Source organism: Plutella xylostella, chromosome 27, assembly GCF_932276165.1.
Source record: "Plutella xylostella chromosome 27, ilPluXylo3.1, whole genome shotgun sequence".
In the NCBI taxonomy this organism is placed as follows: domain Eukaryota; kingdom Metazoa; phylum Arthropoda; class Insecta; order Lepidoptera; family Plutellidae; genus Plutella; species Plutella xylostella.
In genome coordinates this window covers 1104554-1120343 of record NC_064007.1, presented here as the reverse complement: position 1 = coordinate 1120343, position 15790 = coordinate 1104554, and the positions used below count along the sequence as shown (strand labels likewise).

The 15790-nt window shown below is 38.3% G+C and overlaps 1 protein-coding gene across 1 annotated transcript in view; it reads right to left on the bottom strand.

Annotated features, from left to right (window-relative positions):
- Positions 1 to 14392, bottom strand: part of LOC119691800 (facilitated trehalose transporter Tret1) — a 46852-nt gene extending 32460 nt beyond the window's left edge. Inside the window, exons 1-2 of the mRNA XM_048630744.1 lie at positions 14238 to 14392; positions 13339 to 13466 (exon numbers count right to left, since the gene is read on the bottom strand). Coding sequence (XP_048486701.1) covers positions 13339 to 13365 — 27 coding nt within the window. The 5' untranslated portion in view covers positions 13366 to 13466; positions 14238 to 14392. The remainder of the gene's footprint in view (positions 1 to 13338; positions 13467 to 14237) is intronic.
- Between the last annotated feature and the right edge of the window lie 1398 nt (positions 14393 to 15790).

Below are 15790 nucleotides of genomic sequence, written 5' to 3'. Positions count from 1 at the left end.
AATAGAACATACATCTCTGCAGGAACTCAGCTGGATGCTAAGTGGCCTTAATGTTCTTTGTAACGTGTAGGCCTCCGTATGAACTTGGGCAAGACAAAAGTCATGTAGAATGCTCACATAAAACCGGAGCCGGTGATCGTTCGTGAGACAACTATCGCAGTTGTGCAATAATATGACTACCGGAGGCAGACTATTCGGCTAGGCAGAAGCATAGAATAACGAGACTAGCACTTGTAGGTATTTGTTATTCTATGGCAGAAGCAACTTCGACAAGGAGGCTGAAAGGCGCATCCAACAGTCTTCAACCATTGCGCCCTACCAGTTATGAAATATGGTGCAGAGACGTGGACAATGATGGTGGGACTGGTCCACCGATTTAAAGTCACTCAGCGTGCTATGGAGAGAGCTATGCTTGGGGTTTCTCTAATGGATGGTACCTATCAGAAAAGAGGTTATACGTCAGAGGACTAAGGTTACCAGCATAGCTGTCAAAATATGCAAGCTTAGGCAGGTAGCCGGTAGTGGCTGGATTCGGAAGACCGAGGACCGAGTGTTGTGGCGCTCCTTGGGAGAGGCCTATGTCCAGCATTGGATGATTATAGGCTGATGATGATAACATGTACATTTCATATTATTATACCAATTAAAATATACTATCATTTAGCATAAAGTTGATAAAATATTCTATCATATCACATAATCTGTGTTAAATTACACAACACCATCAAAACCTCTAGCACCACAACCTAAAGATAGATGCGATGACGAGAAAAGCGAGGAAGAGCGGTTAAGTGCACATGTTCATCAAAAGCGAAGCGGGGCTACATGGGGAGACGCTGTATGTTTAGGTTTTGGTGCAAGGAGTTTTAACTGCGTTATTATTATTGGCGCTATGTAGGGGGACGCTTAGCTGACCAACATGTGCACCTAACCGCACCTATCTTTATATTTTGGTGCTAGGTGTTTAGCCGGTGTTGTGTAATTCTGCACAGATTATGTCATATTATAGTACATTTTATGAATTTTACATAAAATTAACAGTATACAAATTGGATATTATACCTTATGAAAATATAGATGTTATAGGTAAGGTTTATGATCAAGGTTTGTGAACGTTATTAGTGTGAAATGAAACATTTTGTTTTATACGTCGCAATACGGACCCCACAATGCTACTTAGAGAATTCCATACTATATTCTTATTTTTTATACATACTGTTGTTCTTTCTTTCGTTCCAATATCTATCTTAATATTTCTGCCATACATACCTGTCTAAGTTTGCGTTTCCCTCACAGTCTTTTTAAAAAATTGCAGTGGATTGATTCTTTCATTTAAATTGTATACAGTTCTTTCATTGCCGTGGAAGTTTGTTTCATTGCCGTGGGCCTTTGTTTCATTGCCGTAGACGCTTGTTTCATTGCCGTGAACGCATGTTTCATCGCCGTGGCACGAAATTTTTAATCACCCGTATCTCGTTAAGTTTTTAACTTATCTGCTACCCATTTAGTAAGAACACTAACATTAACAAAAACTTTAATAAAAGCGTTTTTCTAATATAAAAAACCTTAAGATAAAAAAGTCCACGGAAATGAAGATTTTTTAGGACTTGTTGAAATCCACCCATAAATACAGATTTTGCCTTCTTGACCTGCCCAGTACATAAAAAACAATTAACAGAATTCATTTTTGAGCTGTGTTCCAGATTTTTTATTAATAATTGGTGTCGCGATGTTAATAAAATATTAAATGGGACGAGTACGGAAGTTAATAGCCCAGACCATATTAAGAAAGCCTGTGTGGAGTATTATAAAAAAAGAAATAAATTTCGAAAACCTTATCCTGATGTATTAATTTATCCCCGTTATTTTATTCACGTAGGTATTAAATAGATACAAATAGCTAGAAATAAATCAAAATACCTATGTATTACCATTAGTGCTATATATACATATATGAAATTTAGTTCCTGGGCACATCTACAGCTGGCGCTGATATCATCGTGTGACTGATAGCTCTATTCTCAGAATAATTAATGAACATCTGTGTTATGAACATTCGCCGAGCATGTGGATGGCTGTTTGTGTTGGGTAATAGGGAATATGCGTAATTTTTTTTTATACTTTTATTGGATAGTTTTACATCACTTTATTATAGTAAAAACAAATTCAATGCCAAAATAAGTAATTTAAGGTATTTTAAAGAAAGTTAAAAAATTACAACCATCACGACCACTTTGAAATTCCCGTCAGGATGGCGGGCTGTCGTGACGTCATAATCGTTTAATTTCACGGCTCAGAATAATGAGTCCTGTCAGTCGGCATAGATTTTTTACCTAATCAAGTAATCACAGATTACTTTTGTAATAAATTCTGTAATTAAGTATTAATAGTAATACCTAATTTTGTAAAAAATTTTCAACAAACCAATGTTGTTATGGTAACAAACGAAAAAGGAAGTGTATAAAGTGTGATCAGTGGCTGTTTTGTAATGGTAATAAAGTGTGACCAGTGGCTGTTTTGTAATGGGAGCTCGTAAATAGCTGCTAGTAGCTCTTTTGAAATGGGAGCGCGCAAACCAGAGGACCTTTGTACACAATATTACGCTATTATGGCAATATGAATATAAAGTAATATTTGTATTGTATGTAAGTACTTACTATAACTTTGGTTCTCAGTAAGAGAGACTAGGGTTAGTGGGTCATTCTATTCTATTATCTGTGGGTGTGTAAGAACCTGCACCTGGCTCTCTTGAATGGAACCATTGTGCATATCTCAAAGGTCTAAACCCCCTTATCTAAACTATCGAATAAGAGTATAAAAATATATGCATATTCCCTAATATTTGGGCACACGGCTCTCGACTTTTCAATAGTCTTTGCTGTCCTTTTCCGCAGCTGGCCACAGTTTACTCGTTCATACTGCGTAATAAATTTAATGACTGTGTCCAGTTCTTCTGATTACGAGAATTCTTCCATAACTTAATTTAGAAAAAAATAACAACTTTTGAAATATACTAACGACTGCCATTATAACCTAAAAGTAGAAAGAGCAACTTGTGTCATGTTCATGTCATAATACTTACAATACAAATTTAATTTTATTGTGTTGCAATATGGAGCATATTTGAGTGGCTCGTTGACTAGCGAATGGCTGTTTACGCCTCATTACAATAGAACAACTAGTGGCAGCCCATACACTACCAACAAAAAATATAAAAAGTCCTAAACTTTGCAAACAAACAAGCATATCAAAAAAGAAGTGGAGAGGTTATAGGAGGCTAGGATCTACTCGTATTGGAAGAATTTTTATGTGATCCATTGTATCTGATCACAACGAGCATCACAAATACTCGGTGACATTAACATTTCTTTGTTTACACTTGACATTTATTTAACTATACGCAAACGCAAAGAAGTTATTATTCTGAGATTGATATATAAAGAATTATGACGTCACATCCGCCCTAAGAAAATGGGTGACGTTTCTCGGAAGTTAGAATTTACCGAAGTTTTTTTGTACTTTTCAACTTCATTTACTTGCTCAAAAATAAATTATAATCAAAAATAATGATGGAGTCGTAGTTATGAAACAACAAAGTTTATTATAAATAATATTTGACCTTTATTTGAACCACTTGCATATTCCCTATTATTGTGGTTGGTGTTTGGGGCTTTGTTTGATGTTTGCGGTGTTTGTGACAAACAGCAAGCGTGTGGATGGCGCTTAATATACTAGTCATCGTACGACGAACGAGGAGGTTCCTATTTCCTAAACCTTATCCCAGCTTTGCAACATCCAGGCTGCTCTCATTTACACGTGAGCTAGGCTAGCTGAGCTAAAATAGGAAGATAGGTACGGTCAGGTGCAGAGAAACCTGACCCCCCTCTCATAGTAACAATGCTTCTGACGAAGAATGGAATGGAAACCTGGAATATTACAAACATAGCCTAAGTATAGCAATAAAACATTCAGCGTTAACATTGTCGTAGCTGTGTCGCAGGCAATTTGTAAGATCTCGCCGTTTACATACGGCGTCGTCAGTTTACAAACGCTCGCTGTTTTGTAATTTGCCGAAGGCATATTGATAACTCGTTCAATCGTTCTGATTTCGACGATAATTGCAGTTTTAGGGTGACCATGATAAAACACAGTTTGAACTTAGAACAAATGGAAAAATCTGACTTTATTTCAGGATTTCAAGTAAGACTTTTACTTTTGTCTTTAAAGTAGGTACCTAAGCAGGTACTACATAACTTTAAATATTTAATAAAAAGATACACTTTCAGAGCAAACTCATTAAGTACATCGGACATATTGTGGATGAATAAAATGTAGGTATAAAATGAAACAGCAGCAGAGGATGGGGGCCCCTAGAGGCCCGGGGCCCCAAGCATGTGCTTGTCGTGCTTATAGGTTAATCCGCCACTGCGTATAGGTAGGTCTATACATTTCAGCCCCCGTATTATGTAACTCCGAGTGGGGTTGGTTGGTATAAAATGGCTGACAACTTAGAGCATTATTAATTAATAACTTTTTACTGACTTATCTGATTTCACAAACGTTTATGTTCAATGTAAGGATATATTGGTAGGCCTCTTGCATATTTCTTTCACTAAGATTTTTGGTGTTTTCGGTTAATAAGTCTCTAAGTTGATACCAATTATCACCGGTTGCTAACTCTCAAAAAGTTACGAAATACGGGGGCAGGAAGTTACAAGATAATTTCTCTGACTTATTGGTAAGTACACTGTTACTGAAGGGGTCTCTCGTTACTTGTCCAAGGGTCTCTCTCTACCCAAGTCCCTAGTCCCAGTATGTAGTCTACATAAATTTTATCCCGGAATTCCCACTGAAAAAAACTTTTAGCCCATCAAAGCTACTTTAAGGATGATTCACGCTACACCGTGTCTCGACCGGGCCGGGCACTTTTGTATGAAGGGGTACGGTCGAGCCACTGCACCGGTCGGGCATGAATTACTTCATACAAAAGTATATCATTAATGTTAGACCGTGCCCTGCCGAGGCACAGCCGGTGTACGGGTGTAGCGTGAATCAACCATTATTATACGAGGGCGGGTCAATAAGTCCGTGACTTTTTGAAGAAAATACTGGTTTTTGGATAATTTTATTTTTTATTTTTCGACGTAGTCTCCTTTGAGCACTATACACTTGTCCAAAGTTTCTGCAATTGTTTTATCCCTTCCAAAAAGGTTTCTCGAGGTCATCAAAATACCCACCTTGGCCTTCTTTGGCGCCGATTTAACCCGAGAAACCCACTGTTTAGACTGCTGTTTGGTCTCTGGTGTGTTGTGGTGGATCCACGTTTCATCTACGGTTACAAAACGGCGCAAAAACTCTTCCGAATTTCGGTTGAACTACGCCAAACACTCCTCTGCGAAGTTGTCATTCGATTGCGTTTGTGAGCAAACGCGGCACCCATCTTGCGGAAAGCTTTTTCATACCCAAGTGATCATTCAAAATTGAAACCACTGATTCACGTGATATCCCTGTGGCTTCCACTATCCCTCTCACTTTCAATCTCCGATCGGCCAACACCATGTCGTGAATTTTTTCAATCATTTCAGGTGTAGAGACCTCAACTGGGTGCCATGGACGTCCGGCATCTTCCGTACTTGTACGGCCAGAACGGAATTCAGTAAACCACTTTTTACCATAGATATTGATGGTGCAGAGTCCCCATAATCTTTATCAAGCTTAGCCTTGGTTTCAGTGATGGTTTTTTTCCGCAAAAAAAACATGCTTAGTGAGCACACGAAATTCAGTTTTTTCCATTATGTTTTTAAATCACGCGGTAGTTTCTAAGAACGGGTGTAAAACACAAACCAAGTGACTTAAAGGCCTACCACACGCGTAAGTATCACCACAGTTTTGCCTGCGCAGTGGGGCCACTCTTGAAAGGCAATGTTATGCTTCTGTCTTGCGTTCCCAACATTAAAAAAGCATAACTTCTCATCAGAGGCGTTTCTCTAAAAAGTAAAACACTAAGATGATCAGCCTATTTGGAGAACCTAGAAACAATAATATATAATGCCTACAATTTAGAAGTTAACTTGCAAAAAGGCTAAAAATTTTCAGCCAAAATCTAAAATAAATTCTACGTTCTAGGTAAGTATTTGGTTTTTACTGCTAGGATCTAAAAAAAAGTCCTTATCTTGATGAAAATTTTTGTATTTTTACTTTTTGTAAAATCGATTTTGAAGAGAAGTTATGATTTTTTTAATGTTGAGTACGCAAGACAGCCGCAATACATTGCCTTTCAAGAGTAGGGGGGGCAGGCCGGCTTAAACACGGAATACCGTGCGTGTGGTTGGTAAAGGGCCTACCACACGCGTAAGTATTACCACAGTTTTGCCTGCGCGGGCATTCTACAGCAATTTTTTTGTCCACTTCGATCGTGTACGGTTTGATTTTTGGGAATAGCAGGCACTAGTATTTTTTCTAGTGAAAAATACAAGTGAAAACCGGCCAAGTGCGAGTCGGGCTCGCGCACAAAGGGTTCCGTAGTAAGCACAATAACTTAACCAAAATTACAGTTAAATCAACCTATCTCAAAAACTATAAGAGATACTTTGATCAAACCAAAAATCGTTGAAAGAGTTAATTAGCATGCATCACCTCTATTTTTTTTAGAATTTTATACCCCGTAGTTATAAAAATAGAGGGGGGGGGACATACTTTTTACGACTTTGAGAGCTGATATCTCAAAAACCGTTCACTTGAAGAAAAATGTTTTTTAGAAAACTTTATATCATTTTAATACTTACTAACATCATTAAAATATTTACTTACATCTCACTACTACTCACCACAAATCAACACTAATCTTCAATACTCACATATACTATCCATCACGCACACTCACATAGCTTGGAAGCCATCACGTGGTACTAACAAATATACTTCACGACCCTAGCTGTAGACACACGCCGGATGATGTTTACTTCAATATTGTTCTTTAATGCAATGAGAATACAGTAGAAAATAATTATATTACTATTTCAATAGACACAAATATTACTATTACGCTATTACGAACATTTTTCTGTATCATGTTGAAATGTTTCACTACCTACCCAACTTGTGGAATAAGTTGTATTGCCAATTGCCAATTGATTGGCAGTCATTATTGGAATCTTGTGACAATGTGGATAGTATGGTGGCAGCATTTTACTCGTCGGTTGAATCTATAATCGAAAATAACATACCTAAGGCCAGGTCTCGTTCAGGCAACCATCCCTCTTGGTTTAGTACCTCATTGTTAAAAATGCTACGTGAAAAAGAGAGGAAACGTCTTATTTTTAAGAAAACTAATAATCCGCGTGACCGTTTAGAGTTTGAGTTACTTCGGTCAAGAGTTCATAATAAAATCAAGATCGACTATAGACATTTTCTGGAGTCAGTGGAGCTCAGCCTAGTGAATTGTCCTAAAAAGTTTTGGTCATTTGTTAAGGAATCGCAGCATGGTAAATCAGAATATCCTTGTAGTATGAGTCTTGGAGATACAACTGTTGATAGCAATAAAGAAATTTGCGACCTTTTTGCAAGTCATTTTTCTGCGACTTTCTTGCCGGTGGCTCATACATCTGGTGATTCAATTGGGAACGAATCCAATTCCTCAACTCTCTGCAAATTTAAAGTCACTGAAAATTCCGTCCTAAAAGCTCTGGGATCTCTCGACCCCAGTAAGGGAGCAGGCCCTGACGGGATCCCGTCTGTATTTGTCAAAAGATGTTCGAGAAGTTTAGCACTACCTCTATCATTAATTTTCAATCGGTCTATGAAAACATCTACTTTCCCTAAACTCTGGAAAGAAGCTATGGTGGTACCTATTTATAAAAAAGGCGATGCTTCTAATGTTGGAAATTACAGACCTGTTTCACTTTTAGCAATATTTTCCAAGGTCTTTGAGAGTTTGGTTTATCCTGTGTTACATAGTCATGTGAAAACGTTACTTTCTCCTCTGCAACATGGTTTTGTGCCTAGAAAGTCGACAACAACAAATCTATTGTCCTTTATTACCGATCTCACATACTCTATTGATTCTGGTAACCAAACTGACGCAATCTACACAGACTTCAGTAGCGCCTTTGATAAGGTTGATCACAATATTCTATTGCATAAAATGCGCTATAACTTTGGGATTACTGGTGAGATGTGGGGTTGGTTCAAATCTTATCTGACAGATCGTAGCCAACGCGTAGCCAAGGATGGTTTCTGCTCAGAGCCATATTTTTCTACATCAGGTGTACCTCAGGGCTCGCATCTTGGGCCCTTATTATTTAATATATTTATCAACGATATTGTATCAGTAATCAAGCACAGCAAATGTCTTCTATTTGCTGATGATCTTAAACTCTACAAACAAATAAACTCTGAAACAGACTCTCAGCTACTGCAGAATGATTTGGAAAACATAAACAACTGGTGCACCATTAACCGTATGAAATTAAATGCAAGCAAATGCTTCCATATAAAATTTACTCGCAAAAGACTCCCCTTGTTATCTCATTATACTCTGGATGCCACTGTTTTGCAAGAAGTTAATACGATAAGGGATTTGGGCATCATTCTTGATTCGAAATTGAACTTTATCAGCCATATAGAGCATGTTGCTAAGTCAAGCAACAAAATGTTAGGCTTCATTAAGCGCATGGCTAAAGGATTTAAAAGGATTCAAAGTTTTAAAACACTTTACAATGCTTTAGTTCTATCACGTCTCGAGTACGGCTGCCAGATCTGGAACCCTTCATACCAGGTGCACATCGATCGACTGGAAAGAGTACAAAGATCATTCACTAGGTTTCTAGCATTTAAATCCAGTAATTCTAATATTAATACTCGCTGCTCCTACGAGGATAGACTAAGCTACTTCAAAATGCATTCTCTTAAACATAGACGAGACTACCATGACCTTAACTGTCTGCATAAATTGCTGAGTGGTAATATGTCTGAGCCCAACTTATTGATGGAAATTAATTTCACAGTGCCCAAACATAATCACCGAAAGTGTAGGGAAACAAAAACATTTACTCCTTCTTTCTTTCGAACCCAGCTTGGTAAATTTTCCCCGATAAACCGGTTTGAAAGGTGCTACAATGAGTTAGAATCGAAATATAACTTAGATATTTATAATGACTCCCCTATTGTTTGGAAGAAGAAACTGCTGCAACCATAATTATCACCATTAATTTTCAAAAAATAACTAATGTAACATAATTTTTCAAATTTGATTTAATTTAATTTTAGACATTCTTAATAATTATTATAAATCGATTTTATTTGTATATATTCTTAATTTATTTTTAATTCATTTCATTCATTTTAGCAATTTAGGTTTGTAAATATATGTATATTATAATTCTTTTGTACATGGCTTTAATATTGTATATTTTAGTTTAGATTTTGCATGTTAACAATAATTTTATTTAAATTTTAAATGACTGTTTACGTTAGTCCTATTGAATGCTGTTGCACGCCTGTAATTGGTGCATAGATAGAATAATAATACTTACCTTTAATTATGTCTTGATAATGTATGATCATATGTGCTGTTGGTGTGTCTATTTTTGTAAAATAAAAATAAAAATAAAATATTGTAGACTTTATTTAAATTCAATTTGTAATACCTAAGAAGCTGTTTGCGATAAACATGTTATACTTACACCTATTTAAGTAGTTTAATGCACCTACCTAACCTAAACTGTACGTAACTTAATTAGTTAGATACTTACCAAAGTAACAGTAATTTTAATAGCAGTAGCAAGTAGGTACATAATGTAAAACTAACACCTACATAAGTAGAACCTATCTATAATTAATATTAAAACCTCTGTCTGCGACAAAAATGAAATACTTACCTACTATGTAATGTAATGTACCTACTTACTCAGCCTGCACGTACGTTATAATCATTTTATTAGTTTAAGTACTTACACGAAAGATGCCTGGCTACCCATAGCACAGGGTATCCTAGTTTGGGAGCCAGGAACCAAAATGTAAACCTACTTATGGCTAATAAACGTTTTTCATTTTTTTCATTCATTTTCATTTTCATTTTCATTTTAAAAGACCTTTCCATTGATACCCCACACGGGTATGTACATCGAAAAAAAAAAATTCATCCCTCAGTTACATGTATGGGGGGCCCCACCCCCAATTCTTTTTTTTACTATTTAGTGTCATATTTTTGTAGCGGTTCATACAACACATATTCCCATCAAATTTCATCACTGTAGTACTTATAGTTTCCGAGTAAATCGGCTGTGACAGACGGACAGACGGACAGACGGACATGACGAAACTATAAGGGTTCCGTTTTTGCCATTTTGGCTACGGAACCCTAAAAAATACTAGTTGTTTGCAAACATTGAAAATATACCAGTATAAGAAATAGTTCCTCATTGGGAAACATTGTTTCCAGTTTCCACGCCGACGATTTTGATAAAAATGAGGCGATACTTGCGCGTGTCGTAGGCAAGGCAAGCAATTTTTAAAAAAATATTTTACATCCTTTTTTATAGAACAGTTGTAAGACGTTTTAGAGAGCCCGCAGACTGCAGACTTTTAGTCGGCCGATAGTTTGGTCGGTCTCTTAATCAGTATGGAGATGTATGGTAGTGCGCACACACAACGATTAAGTATCGGCCGATAAAAAAGTTTGATGGGATTCACGATTACCTTCAAACTTAAATATCGGCCAACTATCAGCCGATGGCTAGATGAGTATGGCGCTTGTCCGCGCGAGCACACTACCCGTTTGTTAGTCGGCCGGCTTGGCCGATAGTTTCAGTTGCTCCCTAAGTTTCACTTCAAAATATGTTTACTAATTGAGGGATTCAGTCAGAGCAACCGACTGTTGTGAATAGTCGGCGCACTCACTACCAACTCAACTATTTAGTTGGTCCAGTGTGCGCGCTAGCAACCCAACCCGACTGTCTCTAAGAGACCCCGCAGACTGCAGACTTTTAGTCGGCTGATAGTTTGGTCGGGTTGGGTTGCTAGCGCGCCCACTGGACCAACTAAATAGTTGAGTTGGTAGTGAGTGCGCAGACTGTTCACAACAGTCGGTTGCAGTCGGTCCCGCGCCAAAACTCGGGAGCAATTGGAGATTTTCAAGCATAGACAACAACCATAGACAATTATAGATGGCACTAAAACTGCATATAGTGCCACAAACTTATCTGTTCCGGTGAGAGCGAACTAAATTGGTCCATATAATCTATGTCAATATGAAATTCATTAGTAAGTAATGAGGTAAGTATGGACCAATTTAGTTAGCTCTCACCGGAACAGATAAGTTTGTGGCACTGGCATGATACTGGCATACTCAACAGCACTGAATTTTTTAATGGCTGGCATGGATTCGAGTCCTTTCAGCCAGTACAAAAACCCAATGAACGTTAATTCAACCATATGCGATAACGAATACGATACGATACCATACGATAACTACTACTACATGGCTGTTATATTATGCATAATATTGAGTGTTAACTAGTTTAAGACGATTTTGGAACTTTTAGACCCCCCGCAGATTGCAGACTTTTAGTCGGCCGATAGTTTGGTCGGGCTCTTAATCAGTATGGTATCGGCCGATACATAATCGTTGAATGTGCGCACTACCATACATCTACCATTCTGATTAAGAGCCCGACCAAACTATCGGCCGACTAAAAGTCTGCAGTCTGCGGGGGGTCTTTTAAGGTGTCAAGTAAAATAAGAAAATACCTCATTAAAACTATCGGCCGAGTCGGCCGACTAAAAATCGGGTAGTGTGCGCGCGTGGACGAGCGCCATACTGATCTCGCTATCGGCCGATAGATGGCCGATATTTTAAATTAGGGGCCTACACAGGCTTTGTGCTTAGGGCCTCCGATGCTCTTAATCCGCCACTGCCTATACGTACTTGTGGAAAGTAAAAAAAAGCAATACAGTAATGTAGCTTTGTCTTATAAAATAATATATTATTAAGTAGTAAAAGTTTATGGTACCAATAGCTACTTAGCCGAAATAATAATATTTGTTTACAATTTTACCAACTTAATCATTAAAAAAATAATTCCTTATTCACGTCAATACACAGTTGTGTCCAGGGGAACAAAGCCACACCCACTTTTTTACCCTAGCGAGTTGAGGATGGTCTGTCCAAGCCAGCAGGTCACCGGCATCACTAGACGACATCAGCCCCACATATTTCGCCTCATCCTTACTTTTATTGTACATTGTTTTTGTTTTTACGTCCAAGGCGTTTTACTTGAGGATGTTCAGTCGAAGCCGTCAGGGCGGCGGAGGCGGTCGCATCACGAGACGACATGAGGTCCTGCGCTAACTTAATAGCATATTCATAATTGGCTGTTGGTCCAAACAGATCTAATACCCTTCTACGATTGCTCGGATGATAGCCCCAGCGCAAATGGGGATCCACCATCCAGTTGGGAAGGAAGTACCAATACATGTGGTGGCCATGCCATGCCAATTTATCCATACTTCTGTTGATCACTTTTCGGTAATCTGAAATTGTAACTTAAATGTAGAACCTGAATTTTTCAATCGGGTTTTGTGATATTCTCTGTATACATAAAGATCGGTTTTTTCAGTATAGTTATATATATTTCTTCCCACACAACTAGCAACAATAAATAACCAGATAATTCAGCTTCGAGAGACCTTGAGTAACCGACATAGCTCCTAAAATCTGCAAGCTGAAGCAGTGGGCTGGCCATACAGGGTGTTGCAAAAAGGGTATAATAAGCCGAAACCTACATGTGCAGCATGGTATATCTAAGCCTGAAACTGAAATCAGAATTTGAAAATTCGCGATTTTTTATTTTTATTTTCTATAGAAACTTTGTTGGTCACGTGACTTTTTACTATGGGAAAATAATATTTTTTTTCGCGAATTTCCAAATTCTGATTTCAGATTCGGGCTTAGATATACCATGCTGCACATGTAGGTTTCGGCTTAGTATACCAATTTTGCAACACCCTGTATAATTATGTCAAAAAACCGATGACCGGTGACCACGAACAGGCAAGCAGCGTAGCGTGAACGGCCCGCTGGACCGACGACCTTAGACGTGGCTGGTAGTGGCCGAGGAAGTCAGAGGAAAGAGTGTTGTGGCGCTGCTTGGCAGAAGCCTACGTCCAGCAGTGGAATACGGGCTTATGACGATGTACTGTCAGCTGCATAAGTAGCTATACACTTCTGTATCTTGTCAAGAAGCTGACGAACCTTCAGTGTTTCAATGAATTGATAGTCAGTTTCAGATTGACAAGGTAGAAAAGTGTATATGTACTTTTGCAGCTGTCTGTACCTACCGATCGGGCCAGAGCGGAAGCTGACATAGCTGTAGTGGTAGCCGGCGCCGACACACACGGAGACCAGCACCAGAAGCGTCACCGCGAGACACGAGCAGACCACGCAGGTCGCTGCCAGGGCTGAGAACCTGCGGATAAACATGGCGAGATACGCAATAAGGATGATGATGATGTTGTTGAGTCAGCCTTACCTCTCTCAGCACAAGCTTGCTTGTGTTGGGGTCCACCAACCCGCACTAGGCCAGCGTGGTGGACTAAGCCTCAACCCTTCCCTTATTGGAAGTGAGACCCGTGCCCCAGCAGTGGGGACATAATGGGTCATGATGATGTCTTCCATACTGATGCGGCTAAGGCGACAGCTACCCTTGTGTGAATAACGTAGCCCATCTTGGCGGTAAGCGCTTTATTACACACCACACCAGGAGAGTTACTCTATAATACTGACGAAAAACAAACCAACGATTGCACGATAGAGTCATGGCTCGCGGTGCTGCGTTCCGAAACTTAGTTTTGGTCATGCAGAGTGACCCCCAGTCCCTCTCAGGTCTAATACTAAATTACTAACTACCTACCTAAATGAACAAAACTCTACAAAACGTCCACGGGCGGCACAACAGTTGTCTGCCGCGCACAATTGGCCCCCACATTTGCCTCGCAATGTACTTAATTAAGTAATTATGAATTTGTTATTTTTTTGCACTTCCCTACTTTCTGCTCCTGAACCTCCTGCAGGTTGACTGGTAGAGAATGCTCTTAGCATTAAGTCCATCTGATTGTACATCTACTTTTGTTTGGTCACAACTTCAATAAGCTTGGTGAAGGCTTGGTGATCTGGCCTTCAATTTTGCCATTCGAAAACCAGATATTTAAGTATGCCAATATGATTCTGGATTACTGACCTTTCTGATGAATACGCTGCGTTACCAAAACATTCACCCAGGGAACTGAAAGTGCATCCCATTATTCGGATAAGAATAAATTCATAAATTCATATAAAAAAACCTCATTATCATTATAATATTTATAATCATAGAGAAAAGAACACTATAATATTCAATATATTTTTTTGTAGTATATGATAATTATATAATTATGAACCTCATTTGATGCATAGACCTAGTCTATGGCATAGACAAAATAAACATGAGATCATGGAAGTAATAATACAACAGGAATGCGCACTCACCAAAATGATGCAAACAAAAATAGACCTAACGAATTCACCTTAAGATTTATATTTGAAGTGAAAGAGGCCGCGAGCCGATAGAGAGGGTTACCACAGAGCCCTTCCTCTCTTTCTAACAATTGCCAGGATTTAGTTGTGTAAACTTTAGTAGATTTTGTACGAAGAGAGCTATGCAAAAAAAAAAATTAAATTAACTCATAGACTACTGTATATCATATCATTTTCAAAAACAAATTTATAATAAATCTTTATAAACATGTAATTTTAATGAAATATTTGGTATTTGTATGAATAATAATTTCAAAAAATATTGGTAGTTTTTCTAAATACTTTACGACAAGACCGAAGTTGTCAAGATGACGGATGACGTTTATACTGTTGTGAGAGACGTCATGGTTAGGGTGACCATTCATTCGTACTTTTGAAGCACTTTCCATTAATAGGCTATGTCTGAAAAAATTTAACAACGCTCATAATTTTTCTGATGATAGGAATAACCCTCCGTATCATCCTAAAAAAAATCTCAGATTTTTCCTATGCGTCAGTAATTTTATAAAAATAAAAACATTTCAAGTTTCACAAAACGGGGATATGATGGCACTTCAGGACTTTTTCCATCGTCTCTACAGGCATTAAAAAAAATATGACAGGTTTTGATGTGACGTTGTCATTGACAAAGGAATAAAGAGAGGACATGGCATATCCACGAAAAAATGCGCCTAAAATTGCGACCGGTCGCCATGTTGATTGACATCCAAACACAAGGTACTTCAGCTGTCAAACAATTTGTTTGTTTACATTTTTCAAGACAAAAGCCGCCATTTTTATTGACACCAAAGTTTAGGTAGGCGCATTTTTTTCGTGGATATGGCATGTCCTCTCTTTATTCCTTTGTCAATGGACGTTGTAGGTCTATGGATAGACGTGTGACCAAAGAGTATGTAAAAGCCAATGACTCCTGTCAATTTTTTCTTTTTTATTGCCCATATATTTTTATAGAGACGATGGAAAAAGTCCTGAAGTGCCATCATATCCCCGTTTTGTGAAACTTGAAATGTTTTTATTTTTATAAAATTACTGACGCATAGGAAAAATCTGAGATTTTTTTAAGGCGGCTCCACACGTTGGTCCCAACGTTCGTACCAACGTTGGACAGCAAATTGGGTAAGGCGTACATACGTTGGCTAACAAACTAGTTCTGTCCCGGCAGGGCCAACATGAAGATGTCCGATACAGAAATCATAACTGCTCTGAGGCGATAAATAT